The sequence below is a fragment of the Equus przewalskii genome, chromosome 14 (genome assembly GCF_037783145.1).
Source record: "Equus przewalskii isolate Varuska chromosome 14, EquPr2, whole genome shotgun sequence".
Taxonomy (NCBI): domain Eukaryota; kingdom Metazoa; phylum Chordata; class Mammalia; order Perissodactyla; family Equidae; genus Equus; species Equus przewalskii.
Genome location: NC_091844.1, coordinates 27,137,016 through 27,157,511, shown reverse-complemented (window position 1 = coordinate 27,157,511; position 20,496 = coordinate 27,137,016). Strand labels below are relative to the sequence as shown.

The following is a 20,496-nucleotide window of genomic DNA, read 5'->3' as shown; positions in this document are numbered from 1 at the left end:
AGGATGAGTGAAGTTCAAAGGTGAAACCTCAGTGTTTGCCACTGAACTGTGAGGATAGTAGGTACTAAATAAATCGTTTGGATTTGAACAGAATCAAGATGCATTGGCTCAAAATGGAAAAAGCCTCGTCTCCTGTGGCACGAGCTGCGAGGTGGAAGGTTCCCGCTCAGACTGGACAGAGGAAACCTCTGTAGGACTGGACGTGGGATGTGTGGTACAAACCACCTGGTACCCAACCAAACCCTGGCTGGGCCCCTTCCTAGCTGGGGTGCCCTAAGCGCTTTACTTAACCTCTCTGCATTTTATTTTGTCCGTTTGTAAAACAGGAATATTAAGGCAGAAGCTTGATGTGAGAACTCAGCCAGTTAATAAGAGCAAATAATGGCAAACCAGCACGATGTGGTTGGCCTTCCTCTCCTTCTGAGTCCTCCTGATTACCTCCACGCCACATGTGCGTCCCGCGCGGGGTGCTCCTCCCCCCCAATCGTTGGGAACCCAGGACTGAGTAAGCGAGGAGCTGACTGCGCCCTTATCCATCAGCACAGCGTCCCACTGAGGCTTTAGGGGGCGCCAACAGCCTTTTCACTCCCCAATCCCCTCTCATTTGGGGGTCCTGGGGGTCGCCAAACGCGCGCTGCGAGCTGGATGCCTCCGAAAGGAGCCAGGTAATTGAGTTCAATGTGAACCAAGGACATTTCAGGGAGGTCCCCACCCGGCAGGCCCGGGGTCAAAGCCAGTCACTGCCTCGGGCCGCCCCGCACAGCCTCTGCTCCTGGAGGCGGAGAAGGAGAGAGGCGCCGAGATTTGGAAAGGACCTGCTCTCCGAAGCCAAGCTGCAGAAGCAGAGAATTGAGAGTTGTTGGATCCAGAAAAAGACGCGGCGGGCAAGGGAAGCAACAGGAAAGTAGGAGGAAGAGGAGGCAATAAAGAAAGCGCTGGGAAACAGAATCCCCTGGGGGACCCAGCCTGCAACACCTGGGCAGGGGGTGGGGAACAATGCAGCGGCTTCAGGTCAGAAGTGCACAGGGTGTTTTTGAAGAGGGGGCGCTCCGGGGAAGCCGGGGCCTCCCTCGGGATGCCTGGCGCCCCTGCGCCCCGGGCGCGCTCTCCGGCGCCGCTTACCTTCGCCGGGGCCGCCGGCGCGCACTTCCGGGGGCTGCGCTCGGGGCGTGCGGGGCCGATCCGGGGTACCCGGAGCCGATCACCGAGAGAAGGACGCGACAAGGCGGTGCTCGGGGGTTGGGCTGGCCCTGGCGCCTCGGAGAGAAATCCCAGTGGAGGAGCCGCCGGGGCCGGGGCGGGGTGCGGCGCGGGGTCCCGGCCGCGGCGCTCAGGGGCGGCCGTGCGGAGCCCCGCAGACGCTGGAGGAGCCCGAGTCAGTGGGAGGAAAAGGTTGTCTCATTTCCTTCGGTCTCCCCCTTCCTCCACCCACTCTGCTCCGGACCTGCCCTCCCTCTCCCCCGCCCCCTTCCCCAAGCCAGCGGCCCATGTGGGCGCTCGGAAGACGCGAAACCTGAACGGCTGCAGCGTGCTGCGCCTCCCTCCGCGCCAAGTTAGTTCGCGCTCCCAAACTCCTGCCTGCTTCTCCGCGCTTCCGACCGTCTTCAGGGCCCCGGAAGGTTCCCCGTCGGCTGTTCTCACCCTGTCCCGGAGCTCTCGCCTTTCCCCCTACTAGGACGAGCCCAGATCTGAAAGCAGACCTCCAAGCTGCTGCCAGCATCCATCCTTTCATTCCTGTCCCGTCGCTTTCTTTGAACCCCTATTAAACCACCCAACCCAGACAGGAAATAAGTACTTACTTTGTTAAGTTTGACCAACTTTTTTTTTCTCCAGTGAAGAGTTTTAAAGCCTGATGCATAATCTCGAAGGAATGTTCATTTTGTTCTGATGGAGAGCAACTGCGGTCTTTGTTTGGCCTTGCTCATTCGGAGTTGAGGTTTTGTTTGTTAAATTCAGCAACTATTTATTGAGAGCCTGATAGGCACTGAGCTGGTCGCTGGATACGCAGAAATGAACCAAAAGGACGTGCTGTTCCTAGACAATCGTCATAGATTAGTGCAGGCAGAGAGGAGCTCCAGAGATGCTGTGGTCTCTTAAGAGATGGGTCAAGGACTGAAGAGCTTTTTACGGGGTATAAACAGCATAGGCAGAGGCAAGAAGGACTGAGGAAGCCCCATTGGGAAGCAGTCTAGCAGAGGACACAGCGAGGATGGGGAGTGATGGTGGGCGAACAGGATGGAACAGCATGTTGCAGCAGGCCATCAGGAGAGGATGGGAGCTGCAGGGAGCACTGGGATGGAACTGACAAGACCTGATGACCATGAGCAATAGGTTAGGGATGAGGAGAGGATGAAGGAGAGAGGTAACTTCCAGGCTCCTGGCTCGAGTAACCAGTGAGTGACCAGAATCCCAGAGCACCTTCTGGAACTGCTCCTGCAAGTGTGGTCCTGGGACTAGCTGGATTAACATCAACTGGGAGCTGGTTAGAAGTCGGGATTCTCCAGCCCGCTTAACCTGCTGAATCAGAATCTGCATTTTATCAAGATCCCCAGATGATTCAAATGTGCGTTAGACTTTTGGAAGCACTGCTCTCTCGACCACTGACTGTATATTAGAAACACCTGGAGAGCTTTAGAAACCAATATGAGGCCCATGCTCCACCCCCACAAATGCTTATTTAATTGGTCTGGGGTGGGGCTCCAACATCAGTGTTTTTGAAATGCTTCCCAGATGATCTAATACAGTCAGAGTTGAGAACCACTGTTCTAGACTTACTCAAGAGCTACTTCCTTTAACCTTGAAATGCAGCCCTTCAGAAAGGGAAAGAACAGCTATGTGTAGATGAAAACGTAAAGACAAGTGATCCCGCTCTCATACAGAGATGACTGGTCTTTGGGGAGGGGCCTTTGTTTCCTACATTAATCGGGGAACCAGATTCTAGCCTCAGATGGCTACTAAGTTACTATCTGAACTTGGGCAAGTAAGTACTCCCCTGCCGGGCCTCAGTTTCCTTATCTATAAAATACACACCTAACTCTAGACGGCACACCCTGGCATGCAAGGTGCTGTGATGAGGGCTCCACCTAACTCTCCAGCTTTATCAGTAGGAAGGAGGAGAGGTGGTGGTGAGAAGTGGGTTTTCCTGGTGGAATGTTGCGTGTGCCAGCTCCGTGCACAGCCATGCACGAACACCAGAGATCAGAGGATTGTGTGCCGAGCACAGGTCTACACACACATGATTGGTGCTCAATAAATATGTACTAAATGAATGAGTAAACAAATAGGGCACAGATGCCAGGAGGTGGCATAGACTTTCCATAGAATGGACCTAATCCAGAGCCTATTCATTTGCCCCCCTAAGCCAGAGGAAGGCCAGCCGGAAGCACTGTGACCCATGAACCCAGCTTTGGATCTGAAACTACTACTGCAGCCGTCCCCTCTTATCTGCGGCTTCGCTTTCTGTGGTTTCAGTTACCCATGGTCAACCAAGGTCCTAAAATATTAAATGGAAAAATTCCACAAGTAAACAATTTGTAAGTTTTAAGTTGCATGCTGTTCTGAGTAGCATGATAAAATCTCTTGCTATCGCTCTCCATCCTGCCTGGGACGTGAATCTTCCCTTTGTTCAGTGTATCCACACCGTATACACTCCCTGCCCGTTAGTCACTTTGTAGTCTTCTTGGTTATCAGATCAACTGTCACATATCGCAGCTTGTGTTCAAGTAACCCTTATTTTCCTTAATAAATGGTCCCAAAGCACAAGAGTAGTGATGCTGGTAATTCAGATATGCCGGAGAAGTCATAGGCGCATCCTTTAAGTGAAAAGGCGAAAGTTCTCAACTTAATAAGGAAAGAAAAAAAATCACAAGCTGAGGTCACTAAGATCTATGGTAACTTTTATTAAAGTATATTGTTATAATTGTTCTATTTTGTTATTAGTTATTGTTAAATCTCTTACTGTGCCTAATTTATAGGTTAAACTTTATCACAGGTATGTATCTATAGGAAAAACAATATGTGTAGGGTTCAGTACTATGTGCAGTTTCAGGCGTCCACTGGGGGTCTTGGAATGTATCCCCCGAGATTGGGGGGAGGACTACTGTATTAAGAACTGCTAGGATGTGTTGAATGCTAGTACACACCAGGCATTGGGCTAAATGCTCTGCTTAGGATCACCTTACTGCATTATAATGAAGAAGATACTGTTGAACCCCTGCATTCCAACTGGTTTTAGGAATCACAGATATGGAGGGATTAGAGCCGCCATCTAGGGCAGCCCCAGCCTCTGTTTGTGCAGCTGGACATTGGTGACCAGAGAGCCCCTGTGGAGGTCTTACAGGTCATTCTCCAGGACATGCATCCTGGCAGCTTGAGGAAAGGGCTTTGGAGTGACTGCTCCAGGGTCCTGCAGAAACATGCTCCTGTAAGCTATCTCAGGGCACCCATGGCTGTGGCTAAGCCTTGGAAAGGGATGTCTCAAAGCTGCTGGCCTCATGGTGGTGTGCACATGCTGCCTTTTAATGAGAGCATCTTAGGTGCCAAAACCTGCGCCAATCCTTTTCACGTATGTTTATTTTAATCCTGATAGCATCAGCATCCTGATGGGTTAAGTTCTTTTATTTTCCTATTTTATAAATGAGAAAATTGAGATGTCATGAAGTGAAGATCTGTTTGTCCCCACAGCCCCAGTTTTTTAAGTGGTACACTTTATTGCCACCATTGTGCATGTCCACCACCTCTCCTGTCCCCTCCTCACATCTTCCATGGAAGGGAAAGTCCATCTCTAGGGGGACATAATTAAAGAATAGCATCATAGCAATTCAGACTTTAGGTCAGAAGTGAGGAAGGGGCATGAAGCCCATTTGCCAGACCAGGAAAGACATTCAGTGGCTGCCTTGTGAAGCTGCTCCCCCCTGGTCCTATAGGGTCTGTTGGACTGGTCTTAAGGCAGAGGTGGATGGGATGTTCCCACACAAGCTGGGGTTGAGATCCACAAGATGAGCCCGGCAGGGCCAGAGGCAGGAGGGAGTCCAAGTGCACAGGCACAGCACACAGCTCCAGTTACAGCTAGGGGTGGGAAAATAGAAGAAGAAAAGGGTACATCCCAGGAAACTGGGATCTGAAAGTAACTACTGCATGCTGGGGCCCAGGCCCAGGGCTGTGAGCTGGGCTCTCAGCATGAACAGCCTTGCTGATGTGGTGCCAGCTGGTCTGGGCCTCCATGCAGAGTGTGCGGGGTCTCCCAGGGCGCTGGTGGTCAGAGCAGGGCTCCACCATCCTGTCCTGCACACTGATGTCCTGGCCAACAGCACATCCAACTCATGGAAAAGGTCTGGCCCCCAGAGCTCCTCCAGTTAGCACAAAGGAGATGTCATTTTAACCCTAAGTGAGGGGAGGCTGTGGCATGCCTTCAGCAGCACAACCATCGTGAGGCCTGGAATTGATAGGAGGGTCCTGACATCACTGAGCTCCATTGATCAGTCCCATCTGACAGGGACCCCAGACACATTCTGCTGCTTCCACTTCCAAAACTCCCATCTGTGTTTGCATGACAGCAATTCAACAATTTTACACAAAGCTTTTTGTGGCACATTTTTAGTGGTACTGGTTTTTGCCTCAAACAAAAATATGACCTCAGACTTTAATTATCCTCCTTTTATTGATAAGGAAACTAGAGCACAAGATCAAAAGGCAGACAACAAAACAAAGCTGAGCTACCAGCTGAACTAAGGTGAGACCTTCAGGACTTCAGATATGGCTTTACCCCTAAAAGATAAGCTGCTGAAGGCACCACAAGATGCTTACAGTGATGTATGTCCTCACCCTAAATCGTGCGGGCCATTGTGGGCCCATGCAGTTCAATTCAGCTGCCATTTCCTGGAGACTGCCTGCCCTTCACAGAGAATTGCCCTCAACAGGGTAGGCAATCTGCATGTTACACTCAACTCTCACCTGGGGAGTGTTTTGAAATACAGTCATGCGTCACTTAACAACGGGGATACGTTCTGAGAAATGTGTTGTTAGGCAATTCCATCATGTGCGAACATCATAGAGTGTACTTACACAACCTCAGATGAGATAGCCTGCTACACACCCAGGCTCTACGGTACTCATCTTATAGGACCACCGTCAGATATACCATCCCTTGTTAACCTAAATGTCCTTATGCAGCTCATGACTGTAAATACACCCATTTGTCCGAGAAGTTTGATTATAAAAAGAAATAAAGATATAGAAAAAATCTGTAAATGGATACAAAACATGGAAGGTTTATTTAATAATAATTTACTGATGTGTTTTAAATCATGGGGCAGGTTCAGGCATCTTCAAGGTGGAGGGGAAGGAGGTAGTGGGAAGATCAAAGACAAGGGAAGAAGCAGAATGAGGAAGAAAGGTCTGGCAAGCAGCGGCTTGAAGCAGAGAGAAGACCCCTGGCCCGATCAAACTGCCCATGTGCCTGGGGGGTTTGAAGTCACACATGTGTAAGGATGCTCCGTCGCTCTGTACATCTCATTACAAGTAAACTCTATACTTCTGAGAAGTAGAGTAAACCATTAAAAATGAATCACATGGATCGCATTGTAAATACATTAATCAAACTTGCTAATTTAAAGGATTCCTAGTGTGGACATTTTGGTGAAAGAAATGAATCAGCCTTTCATTTATTATCTCTTCTTCTGTTAGAAGAATAATTTTAGACTCCTTGTTCATATCCAAAGTAGATCTCAAACTCCTCCAGCTGGTTTTTTTTTTTTTTTTTTTGCCCAGACACAGGAGGATGACTAGTTGCTGGTTGTAGATACCAGTTTAGGAATAGAAATCACTCCCATTTGGGGACTGGTTAACCCAAATGAGCAGATTGCCATCCATTTGATTTGATTAGATGTAGCACACCTGTGGATACGGACCCCATGTTCCAGAACGTGCAACCGTAAAACTGATGAATCAGAGAACTGGTTAAATGCACGCACTGCGGGGTTTTCAGAAGTTCGGGGTCCCTGCGACCATCTGTTCTGGTTAGTGCACACTCTTCAAGGAAATGAATAATTTGTTATGTTTTGTCTTCTGTCCTGTGTTTGCCATTTATCTTTCAGGCCAAATCACTCTGAATTTCTCGCTCAACACTGTTCACAGAGTTACAGGAAACAAGTGTTTGAGGAATCTGGAAGAGTTTCAGGCAGCCTTGTCAGGGAGCGCTGAAATAGGGCTGTGTTCAGGTCAGCTATGCTGTTAGGTTGAGCCATTTTAATTCAAATTTCATACTTTATTTTAAACTCTAGTGTTTCTTATTCCTCTAAAAATGTGAATTTTAATAGTTTGCTACATATGAAAAATAATTTTTTAATAGGTCATGTGACCAAAATTACTTGTAATGGGATGTCTCAATTTTACATTGCGAGTCCGTGGTATTTTCAGTATAAAAATAGACACAGATGTTTATCTTCTAGACAACTTTTTAGGGTCATCCATGTTGTGGGTAGGGATCTAACTTGCATTTTCTTAAAGAACAACGATTAGCCATTTCCCTAGCCCTGTTTCATAGTTCCATTGTCTCATTTTTTTTTTATAATTGAAACCTCTCGTTTTTACAGTGGCTTCCTGTTGGTTAGAAAGAGAGTATTTTGTACGGATGATTTATTAAAGTTCTGTTCATGCTTATTTAACCTTGTTGGCCAGGATGAAAAAAGTAAAGGAGTTGCCAACCTAGGCATGAAAACGTCCCTGTGGAAAACGGAGAGGAAAAAAGGGGCAAAATTTACACTCAGCTATGTTTATGGTTGCACTGGTGACTATGTTTTGATTTAAAACCTATCATTAATCAGAGGTTATGTTGTATTGGGCAGCAGCAACTGGCTAGAGAAATATTTTGATTTCTACTCTATTACCCTGAGCAAGACAAAGTGGGTAAGCCAAGAGTATTTAGACCTCTACTCCTGCGACTGCAGCTGTGAGGAAATAATTCAGTGAGCCTCCACTTCACCATAGAAGAAAGCCCATGCTTAACTGATGCTTGTCCCTCATTATCGCATCCCTTTTGGGCACATAACATTTTAAGAAAGGTGGGGGAGGTGACTAGAATGCTGGGGCAACTCAGCTGTGCAGCTCATATTCCCTGGGCTTTTTAGTTGTATTAAAATTTCTTTGAAACAATTGAATGTGCTCCCAGAATCCCCTCATATTCCTGTGCAGATAAAACTTCGCTTTCTGAAAAGGGCCAGAAGGCCTGGGGAACACGAATCTTATCATTTAGTTGTCTGTATCTGTAAACTAGAACTTCAGAGGGGGCATGGCCATCAACGCTATTTATTTGGTGATAAAAGGCATCCATTAGACCTTGTAAAAAGTTGGTGAAAGGTTGGACTGTAAATGTGTGGTGCAGTATTCTCCGACCTGTGGTGTCTAGGAAGTGTTGGTAGTTAAGACTATCAAATGACTAGTTTAATTTCAGCAGGCTGTTGTGGAATGAATGAATTTAAATGCCACCTGGTTAATGACTATCCGTGGGCCTTAACGGCCATCCCATTGCTTTGCCAGGGAATGTCATGGCAAAAGTGAGACAGTGGGTTTAAAAAAAAAAGAAGAAAGATAGAAAAAGAAATTGTCCTGTTTCCCCCAAACTAATATTTTTAACAAGCACCCATTTTCTTTTCAAGCTTACTCCTGCTGTGATGAATACAATGAAATGACCGTAGGGCATAGCATTAAAAACAATTCTCAACCTCTTGATTTTCCTAAAGTGACATCATTAATGGTGACACATTGGTGTCTCTGTCTGCACATCCATTAGCCTTTCGTAGGGCCATGAGGCAATTTCCTTTGTCTTTCATTATTCGATTTACTTGACTGCCTTGCTCCAACACTCCTGGAGATCATTTACCACTTCTGGAATTCATAAGCGCTGGGTGTTGGAAGGCTTCATGTAAATAGCGGTGCCATAGGAGGAGGGACAAGGACTCTGTTTTCAACCATTTGTACTTTCTTGGGACAGAACCAGATTTCTTACCTTTGACCATGTGAGGATGACCTCACTCACTCAAGGCTGAGATAAGTCCAGGGGTTTGTATCCGTTTGGCATTGTCTGCACACGCTTCAGACAAGGGAGCAACTTCTACACTTTCCTCTCCCTGATGACTTTTGGAGATCATCCACTACTACACTGAGCTCCTTACTGTTTTGTAAACTCATCTGTTTGGACTCAGGTGTCATCTCTACATTTCCTACAGAAGTGGTTCTCAATCCTGACTGTGCATTTTAATTACCTATAGAGGTCTAAAAAAAGCCCCGCCAGCAGAGATTCTGATCCAGTTGGTCTGGTCTGGAGCCCAGCTTGTTACTGTATTTTCATCACTTTTTAAACTCCATTCAGTCCTCAACTCATGTAGTCTGGTTTCTGTTCCCAACACTCCACTGAAACTGCCCTTATTAAAGTCACTAATAACCTGCAAATTTCAAAATCCAGTGGCTGCCCCTGAGCTTGTATTGGTGACCTCTCAGGGTATTTTCCACTGTTGGCCACTTTCCTGTTCACAAGCTCTCCTCCCTTCACTTCTGCACTTCCCCATCTCCCAGATGCCCTCCTACCTTTGTGATCACTTCTCCTTTGTAACTTTCCTAAACCAGCTTTGCTTCGTAACAAATGCATCTGTTCACATCACTAAAATCCCTCGGGGGTCACCCACCTCTTACAGGATAAAGTCTAGACTCCTTAGCATGGGACGCGAAACCCTTCGGGTCAGCCCCTGTCTGCCTCTCCCACCCATCCTGTAACAATCTTAGTTTTCAGCCCTATCAACCTCTTTACAGTCTCCCAAACATGTCATGCTATTTCATGCTTCTGTACTTTTGTACAGAATGTTCTTGACTCCACCCCCATCCTCCCCTGAGGAATTCCAGCTCATCTTTTAAGACTCAGAACAAAGGTGAGCAATTCTGGGAAGCCTTCCCTGCCCCCAGATAGAGGCAGCGCCCCCTCCTGGGTCCCCAGCACCTGTGACACCTCTTCACTGTGGGCTCTGCACTGTGTTGCACCCCCTGAATCTGAGTCCTGCCAGGGCAAAAGGATCTTGTCCATCTCTGTCTCCAGTGTTGGGCACAGTACCTCGCACCTAGTAGGTGCTGCTATATATATATGATTAGGGTGCAAGAAACATCACACTTCTTTCATTTCTCTGAATTGAATTAAATTTGTCCTGAGCTCTCTACTCCCTCTGTAGGGAAATTTAATCTCAGTCATTATTGAGGCATGCCCTCTCCCTAGGGTCAGGGGAAGGTCCCTGGTGGCTTGTACCATACAGAGCATGTGAAGGGGGCCCTCTAGACTCTGTCTACACTGGTCACCACATCCAGGCTTATTGTCCAAGCCTGCATGGAACCATGAGACAGGTTCTTCTGAGGCCTGGGCCTTGGGATTTTTATCACATGGCTTCTCAAGGCCACAGCCCTTAATGTGTAGTCATTTCTACCCTCCTGCCACCTCTCCTGCCCCCGAGCAGCCCCTGTGGTGGATGCTGTGGGAAAGCAGAGTTCAGATATTCACACTTCACCACCACCCCCAGTGGTCCAGCTCTTCCTGTCCTTTTCAGGCTCTCCCTTAGCCTCCAGTCTGGCTATGCAGCCTCAGAAACTCAAAGCCCCTGGTCCCGCCCCAGCACGGAGCCTTACAATGCCCCTCAATGAGCACAGGCAGCTAAAACAAAAACAGAAATAAGGATCTCTGCTCCCATTAGAAATCTGTTGTCAGACTTGCAACAAAAAAGCCACCAAAGACGGAAGCACACCAGGGTCTTACTGCCTTCTTAAGGCCAAGGAGAGAAGAGTACAGACAGCAAAGAGAACAAGGCACAGAAGAATATGTCAATAAATTATCCTGCCACATAACCTTCTATGAATTTGTCCAATTACTTAATTAACAGCAGAAGTGTCCATGAAAAAAACATGAATGAAATTGCCCTCCCAAAGAAAGACATCTCCACCAGGCTGCCCTCCTCACTCAGCCTTAGCCTCCTCGTTCCTTCCCCAGGGAGGTAGGCCTGACGTCCCCGGGGTCCTCCGGGCTGTGGCCCAGGAACACCGCTCACATGGCCGAGTTTATTTGAGCTGCTGACTCGGATTGCTGACACGGGCATTTGCAGCAGCTGCACTAACCCACTTTCTCTCATGGATGATTTTAATCTCTTTAATTTTTGCCCAGCCTGTGAGAAAACTGAAAGCATGGCTGAGAGGGGGTGGGAGACAGAAGTTGCAGGTCAGGAGCTGAGCGATGGTTAAGTCCTATGGGAGGAAGCAAAGGCGTTTGTAATCCTTTCAGGAAAACAAGTATTACTGGCGAGGAGAAAGCTGCCAATGTAACTTTGTTCCAAGAATAAATAGCACATTTTTCCTCAGTGTTTGCTTTTCTCTCTTTGATCCGCTTGAAACCCTCTGAAAATGCCTGGCCAGCGATTTTTCTCCCCTCCAAGGCTGGGGAGAAGGAGCCACAAGCACTCTCTTGAGATTCCTCAAACGGAGGCATAAGTAGGGACTCCCGGTCAATGCTGGAGCCTCGAGGCCTGTGGAAGCTGGGGATCCAGACGTTTCCGTGAACTTTAAGCACCACAAATATGCCACGGTGTTTCCAAACACGGCGTCATGATGCCCAGAAGCTGTTTAAAAGGGCAGAATAATGAAGAGGTTCTCTGACCAAAGCCACGGGGAGCTAGGGAGTTTGAAAACAGAAAGAAAAAGCAGAGCTCAAGTGGGTTAATGTTTAGCTTTGGTCCCTGGCCGTGGTAAATGCCTGCACGCAGCGAGGCTGACTAGAGCATGCCCTCACCATGGGGAGTTTATGGTTCAAATGCTCTAGAAACCACAGTCCAGGCTTACATCGTTTTCCCCTCTCTTCCCAGATAGCTTCATTTCCAGGGAGCTGTAGGCAGGACAATACCAATAAAAGATGAGGGCCTTAGCATTAAACAGACCTGCATTCATTTCTTGTTCTTTCACTTACTAGTTGTGCAATAAGGCAAGTTAAGGACTCAGTTTCGTCGTCTGTCAGTGGAGAATGATAATACCTATCTTATAGGATGGTCATAAAAAATATATGAAATGTGTGTAAGCTTAGCATCATGCTTGACTTTAAGTGTTCAATAAATGCCAATTCCCCTCCACCTCTGCCTCCCCACAGTATATCATTCAAATCAGAAAATACTAAACACTGATTAACGATAAGACCTGTACTGGCTTATGCAGAAAGCCAAGAAGTAGGAAAACCCACTTAATGGAAAGCTACATGCAAAATGAGTATTCGAGTCTGGAAAGTGTCAAGTAACAGGTACATGTGTTGTCATAAAACTGCGCAGGAGGCACTGATTAATGGCCAATCCTGAGAATCAGTTTTAAGGGTCCTCCAGAGGGTAAAGTTATCTGAGGGGAAGTTTTATGGAGAGGGATGGACTTGCTCTGGACAGAGAGGCAAGGAACAACTGGACATGTTTTGGATGTTAATAGACTTTCCTTGCTTCACAGGATCCCCTTAGGGAGATTTTGGGGAGATATTTGGAAAGGAAATTGGGGAATGTGGTAGATTAAAGATGGTGGCAAATTCTTTGTCACTATTCCAATCAAGAGGTAGACTTTACTTCTCCTATTCTTGAATCTGGGCTGATTCTGTGACTAACTAACAAATAGAATGTAGCAGGGACACACTCTGCCAGTTTTGGACCTAGTCTTTAAGAGAATCAGTAGCTTTTACTCCCTGCTTCTTGGAACTTTGGCTCTTGAGATGCTGTCTCTTAGAACCCATATACCACGCTGTGAGAAGCCCAAGCCATATGGAGAAGCCATGTGTTGGCTCTTTGATCAAAGCCCCAACTGAGCTCCCAACCAACAGACATATTAAGACCAGGCATGCGAGCAAGCTGTCTTGCATATTCCAACCCAGTCAAGGCCCCAGATGACCACAGTTGACACCACATGGAGCAGAAGATCCACCCAACTGATTTCAGTCAATCCACAGAATTGTGAGAGATAATACCATGATCCTTGCTGTTGGATACAAATTTTGGGAGTGGTATGTTATACAACAATAGATAGGTGAAATAGGAAGGGGCTTGTGGGAGGCCTCGAATGCCAAAGACCAAACTCTACACTTTATCATCATCATCATTATTGAAACCATTAGTAAATGATCCGTATGTGCCTGGCGCTATGTTATAAATTCTTAATATACGTTTAAAATTTAACCTGCTGATAAACTTATGTGTTAGGTACCATTATTCATATTTAATAGTCAAGAAAACTAAAATTTAGAAAGCTTTAGAAATTTGCTGAAGATTATACAGCCAGAAAATAGTAGAGATGAGAGTCAACCAGTTACAATCTGACCACTCTCAAAGCTGCCATCTTCTCTCTTCGAAAAGAATAAGCAGTGGACATGCTGATAATATTGGGAGATACAAACACTCTTCCAACCGGAAACTGGCAACCAGTTTGAATAACACAAGCTGCCTGGGCCTGTCAAATAATTCCAGGCAAGAAAATGGCAATGGGTCTAATTCCCATTATTCAGTGACTGTATAGGTACATAAGGCAATTTGGGAAGAATAAGAATGAAAAGCTTCTTAATAAGCATTTGGTGAGGAAAATAGAAGCCACTTGTATTGGCTATTTCTGCATAATCATCCCCTGAAACTTAGTGGCTTATAACAACAATCATCATTTATTATCTGTCATGGTTTCCATGGGCCAGGAATTTGGAAGTTGCTCAATGGGGAAATACTAGGTGGGGGTCTCTCAGGAGGTTGACTGGGGTTTAAGTCATCTGAAGACTTGCCTGGAACTGGAGGGTCCATTCCAAGGCAGCTCACTCTCATGGCTGGCAGGCTGGTGCTGGTTGTTGGTGGGAGGCCTCATTTCCTCATCAGACAGACCTCTCTTACAGGACTGTTGAGTAGACAGTCTTCATGACCTGAAAACTGGCTTCTCCCAGAGCAAGTGTTTGGAATGGCCAAGGCAGAAGCCAATATGCCTTTTATGACATGGCCTCAGAAGTCACACCCAGTAGCTTCCACCAGATTCTATGGATTACATAGAGCCATCCCTGATTCAGTCTGGGAGGGGACTCCACAAAGTCATGAATACCAGGAGAAAGCAATCATCCAGGGCCATCTTAGAGGCTGGCTACCACATTCCTCTACCTACAAGTTCTAAAGGCTTTAAAATAGGATATTTGAGGCTTTCACATCTGTTTGCAGGACTAGGGAACAAAGGTCAAGGAGACTATTTGTGATGATCTCAGCCTACATTACCATCATAACAGGTTCTGAAGAGCTTACTTGAAAGCTGCTTCAAATATCAGAAAACTTTGAGAAATTCCTACGGTCCATCTTAGCCAGCAACTCTGGAGTGAGAGATTCTCTGAGGCTACTTCTGGCTATCTCAGCTGCCGACAGTACCCAAGAGGTTCATTCACAAGGGGGTACACTGAAGCTGCTGAGAACCTCACATCTGCTTCCAGAGAGTGTGACCTCTCCCACTCCTCTCTGCCGTCTACTCTCATGCAGATGCCTCTCATTGACTCACACTACACTGGGATCATAGAAGGGAATTCTGGGAAATGTGATTCCTAACTTTGCCTTGTTGATGTAGGCAGTCTGTGAACGCAGGTGGTGGTGATGCCAAACGGACCATAGATAATCCAGCCAAGACATTGGGGGATTTTCAGTCAATGAAACATGCATAATACTATGAATTTTGGCTTGAAATTCTCCCTTCTGCTCCAAAGATAGTAAAAAACAGTTAAAAAAAACTTTTAAGTGAGATAAGCCATGCTCACAAACAAGATAAATGTTTCCATGAATCAAATATTAATGAATAGGGGCTGAAGCCATGAACCTATGAATCCAGAAATGGGCAGAAGAGGGTTAGAATTCTACTCCTTTAGGGATGTTATGGACTGCATGTTTGTGTCCCTCCCCCTCCAAATTTATATGTTGAAGCCCTAATCTCCAATGTGATAGTATTAGGAGGTAGAATATTTGGGAGATAATGAGGTTTAGATACAGCCATGGGGCTGGAGTCCCGGAATGGGATTAGTGTCTTTACAAGAAGAAGAAGAAAGGCAGAGCTCACCCTCTTCAAGAGCACATCAAGATCCATGTGAGCACACAGTAAGGTGGCGGCCATCTGCAAGCCAGAACCAAATGTGCTGGCACCTTGATCTGGGACTTCCCAGCCTCCAGAACTGTGAGAAATAAATGTCTGTTTTCGAGCTACCTAGTCTACGGTATTTTAGTATAGCAGTCTCAGCTGACTAACACAAAGAAATTCAACTCCTGAAGGGTGACAGGACTCAAAAGCAGCCTGTGCCTGATGAGAGACCAGGGCTGGGCTCACTTCATGAAAGAAGCTTACTAAAAGCTGAGATCACACCTAGAGCTGTGGCTTATTAAAGTGGAATGTCTATGACCCTGTTCCAAGTGACTGTCACCCATCCTCATCCTGAAGAAGAGAAAGCCCTTATGTGTATTACCTCTTCACTGAAATCTACAATTTCCTTATATTAGTCTCATCTTTTTAACTTCTTCAAATTACTTCATTAGATTTACCAATATATTTTACTATCTTTGCCTCATTTCTTACATTTCATGTCTTCACTATGAATTTACATCTCTTCCTGCTCAAGTACATCCTTTAGTAACTCTTTCTTCAAACGTTTATAGAGGGTAAATGCTCAACCTTTTTATATTTCTGAAAATATCTTTATTTTCTCCCCTCTTGTACAATAGTTTAATTGGGTATAGAATTCTAGGTTGACCATGATATTGCTTCATAACTTTGAAAATATTATTGTATTCTGGCATCTACTGTTACTTATGAAATGTCTTTTGTCAGTCTAATTCTTATTTCTTTTATTTTAATTATTCTTCTTTTCCCTCTATTAACTTTTAACATTCTTCTTTATCCTTTATGTTCTAGAGTTCCCATTAATATGTCTAGTTGTCGGTTTATTTCATCCTTCTCATCTCTGTGTATGTTCTTACAATCTTAAAACTCATGTTTTTCTATAGTTCTGACATTCTGTTATTAATCCTTCTAATATTGATTTTCTGACATATGCCATTTCCTTTATTTTATACTTTTTTATTTCCTATTTGATTTGTCTTGGAACTTTTTTGCCTGCCTTCCATGTCATCTCAATCATATTTTTTAATCTCTTTAGCTCTATAGCTTTCTGTGTGGTTTCTATCAACTACATCCCAATTCATCAATTGTCTCTACAGAGTTCCCAATCTAGAGTTTATTCTATGTATCGATTTGTATTTGAAATTTCAGGTAATATCCTGACATTTCCAAGATTTCTGGTTCTTTTTTTTTTCTTTTTTTCTATGTCAACATTTTCCCTTTTTCAGGATTCATATCTATATTGTTTTTGTTTCACAATTTCTTGTTCTTTTTTATGGATATTATTCTCCCTCTTAACTTTTTGGATATTGTGTTTATTTATTTAATAGCCTACATATAGGGCTTACTATGCACTGGATATATTAATTCCTTATCAACAATTCTATAAGAATACTCTTGTTATCCCTATATTACAGATCAGGAAACTGAGGTTGAGAAAGGGAGTTGAGTAAAAGGCAGCCTTCCAGAGTAAGACAATAAGAGAGAAAAGGAGAATTCAACTTTATTGTAATGTTTTATTTCTTTAAAAAAGGTGAATTTGAAGGAAGAAATGGAAGATATCTGGTACAATATCCTTATCAAGTTACCTTATAATTTACCTATGCAATTCTAATCAAAATCTCAGTAGACATTTTCATTGAAATGGACAAATTTTTTACAAATGGCATATGGAAGAACAAAACGCCAAGATATAGCCAAGATAATTCTGAAATCAAGAACTTACCCTGCCAGTTATATAGGCTTACTGCAAAGTAAGACAGCGAGTAAAATGTAAGACAATAACAGCCCAGAGATGGCCAAATGGATCAATGAAATAGAATAAAGAGCCCAAGAATAGACACAAGCATAAATGAGTCCTTGGTATAAAGTAGATGAGGCATTGTAAATCACTGGCAGAAAGACAGACTATTTAATAAGTGGAACCAAAACAACTTGATTTCCATATGGAAATTTCCGTAGCTGAAAAATACCACTGGATCTCCACCTAATACCATTCAAAAAATAAATTCCAGATTGATTGAAAAACATAACAATATCTATATGACCTTGGAAAGAGAAGGAACTCCTAAACAAGATACAAAAAGCAGAAATCATAAAGGCTTCATTAATTTGACTAAATCAAAATTAAAGCTTCAGTACAATAAAGGCCACTTTATTGAGAGGGACAAGTGTTCTTTCCTTATATTCACAGAAGAAGAACATAAATGGATGATTAGCATATGAAATACCAGTAACAGGAAAATGAAACATAAAACAGCACTGAGCTGGTATTTAACATTTTCAATAGGACAAAAGCTGAAAGCCTGACATATTCCTGTTGGCTAAGATAAAGGAAGGAGGAATTGTCAAACACTTCAGCTGCCTTAAAGGAGTCTTCTTGTCCCCAGAGCCTACCTACCTCACATGTTGACCGTGGCTGGGTCAATCGTGGGCAAAACTTAGGAAAATCTGACCAGGGCTGCATAGGAGAGAGAGCCAAATGCTTCATAAAATTTGCAGCCATGCTAGCTCTGAAACTAGAGCAGGCATTCACCCAGCAGAATTCCCTCAGAGCCAGGATCAGTAACGAGGGGGTTTTTCTCTAGCAAATGCTCAGCCCCAAGCGATTTCATTACCAAATCTGGATGGTTCCCAAACTCTTTCTATACTAAAATCTAACTCTAATTGTGCTGGCAGAGGGAAGCTGGTTCCAATTAAGTAAAGTTACTTCTCCAGGCCCATATCTACACCATGCCAGTTTCCTGAAGGAACACACAGAATATGATTGAGGAAGTAGTCAGTAATTCCCAAGAAATCAGAGTAAAGTATAAATTGATAAAATAATATTCAAATTTTCGTGCATGGGAAAAAGTGAATCCCAGGAATTATACCAATCAGATAAAGTCTAGAACATAGTAGTGACTATTACAATAAAAATATGAAAATATGAATGAGAGGCAATGTTCACATGAGTTTTGGAATCAGGCAGGCCATGAAGGCCAGCTCCCCTTTCTAAGAAAAACATGAAGTTTAAAATTTCCTTATCTTTTCTGACCCTGTTTCCTTTGCTGTAAAAGGCTATTAATGCCTACTTAAGGATATTAATACCTACTTGACAGGATTTTTTCTGAAGAGTAAAAATGGAAATAAGTGTAGGGCATTTAGCATTGAAACTGCACATACCAGTTGCTCAATAAAAAGTGGTGATAATGCTAATGGTGGTGGTGGTGATTTATAAGCACTGAGAGAGAATGCAATGATCATTAGGGACTGGGGAAGATTTATTAATAGCTGTTCCAGACTGATTTCATTTACTATTTAATTTGGGTTATTAAGTTGATAAACTAAAGAAATACCATTAACCCTAATCTGTCTTCACTTTATTAAAGCATTTAGCAGGGTCGTTCATTATATCATGTGTTTGTATTCAAAATGATATCATGTTACCTATGAGGAGGGACCTCTGGTCTGTGAATAATCGTACCAAGCCACTAACTTTGTGTCAATCTTGAGGGTAGCCAAGATGTTTACGACCAAGGTGCTGCCTTGTTTAATATGTTGACTGATGGTTTGGATCAATTCATAGTAAAGATGTTTATACATTTAAGCCTCCATCGAACTGATCTTATCTTGTCAGTTTGGGACAACTTGTATTTGTTGTAGATAATAACTGTATAACTTTTATTATCACCTCCCCCAAGGAAAACATTTAAATTTGACTTAATCTCTCCCTGAGAGAAATTAAATACTAAGGACTAAGATTTTGTTGAGTAAGGCTGAGCTTTGGAGAGCCGCAAACCATTGTAATATAGAGATTTTTCACTAATCATTCCCATTGAGAATGCATGGGTTAAGATAGGATAAATAACCCATGCATTTTATTTTAATAAAGAATGTTCAAATTCATATTATATCATAAGTATTTCCTCATGTTAATGTCGACTTTTTATTTGATATTAACATTTTATTTGAATAGACGCTCAGTTTGAGTCAACAAAGAGATACAGCTGCTAAAGGATCATAATCATGGGCTGTGTCAAAAAGTCAAGTGTTGAAGATGGAAGTAGCGGAAATTCGAATGTACTTTGTGTTGATGAGACTTCTTGAGTGTTGATCCAGTTCTACACAGCAAACCACCAGTGAGGTTCTAAGAAGCTGCAAACAATTAGAGTTGTGAAGGCTTGTCAAATATCACATGAGAAGCCAGATCATGTGAGGAACCAATCATAGAAGAAAAACCCAATGGACTCAGAATGATTAGACTGAAGAAAAAGAAATGTATAAGAAACATGATAATTATATTTAAATATTCAAAGGAAGAAAACCGGGAAAATTGTGACTCAGGAAGCCCACTCACAACAAGGCCACCTTTTATAAGTCAGAGGAAGAGAAAGACGTTGTTAGCGATGCAAGAACCCTGAAAACACACAATTCAGTTCCCTTTCTGAATAAACTACTGTCATCACTACTGTTCTAAAAGTTGAATCCTAAGAGCAAAACGGCATCCTGGATTGCACCCTAGAACAGAAGAAAGATGTCAGTAAAAAACTGGAGAAATCTGGAAAAAGTCCATACTTCAGTCAATGCATGGCATCTCTGTCAATTTCTTAGTTTTGTTAAATGCACTAAGGTTATATAAGAGGTTTATTTGGATTTCCCTGTTTTTTTCTTTGATTTTTTTTTTCCCCTGAGCTAAAATCTGTGCCAATCTTTCTCTATTTTATATGTGGGTAGCTGGCACAGCATGGCCACCAATGAGTGATGTAGGCCCATGCCTGGGAACTGAACTTGAGCGGCTAAAATGGAGCATGCTAAGCTTAACCACTAGACCATGGGGCTGGCCTCTAATTTTTTTCTCCTACCCAAAGCCCCAGTACATGGGTGTGTATCCTAGTTGTAAGTCCCTCTGGTTCCTCTATGTGAGCTGCTTCCACAGCATGGCCACCAACAGATAAGTGGTGTGGTTCCGTGCCCGGGAACTGAACCAGAGCTGCTAACCAGAGCATGCCGAACCCCAACCACATCATCAGGGCTGGTTCCCCTGTTTATTTTCCCTTTAAATATTTGAACTTTATGTTGGAGAGACTTCTTCTGGAACTTTGAGTCTAATTCTAGACAGCAAACTACCAGCCTAGGAAAATAATTTTAAAAAGCGGTATGTATAAAGATGTTCATTACATCATTAGGAACGCTCATGAAAATTTGGAAACAAAATGTTCAATAATAAAGGAGTTGTTAAATTATGGTACATCTCTGTGTTTAAATGTCTTGAAGCCACTACAAATTTTTATGATTGTTGGTATTGACATAAGGAAATGTTTATGATGTAATATGAAATTTAAAAGCTGGATACAA

At 43.8% G+C, this 20,496-nt stretch overlaps 1 protein-coding gene across 28 annotated transcripts in view; it reads right to left on the bottom strand.

The window, feature by feature from the left end:
- Nucleotides 1–20,496, bottom strand: part of EVA1A (eva-1 homolog A, regulator of programmed cell death) — a 195,072-nt gene that overhangs the window by 155,871 nt on the left and 18,705 nt on the right. For 3 of the 28 annotated variants that reach the window (XR_011526442.1, XR_011526445.1, XM_070573748.1), the window contains exons 1-2: nucleotides 1,514–1,730; nucleotides 1,123–1,361 (exon numbers count right to left, since the gene is read on the bottom strand). The exons of 5 other annotated variants lie outside the window; for them this stretch is intronic. Coding sequence is in view for 3 of the 23 variants with exons in the window: in XM_070573748.1 (XP_070429849.1) it covers nucleotides 1,123–1,361; nucleotides 1,514–1,720 (446 nt within the window). In the remaining 20 variants the exon portion in view is untranslated. Of the gene's footprint in view, nucleotides 1–1,122; nucleotides 1,420–1,513; nucleotides 2,115–20,496 lie in introns of those variants that run through there. 20 more of the 28 variants (XR_011526446.1, XM_070573760.1, XM_070573756.1 and 17 more) reach the window with 20 other exon arrangements.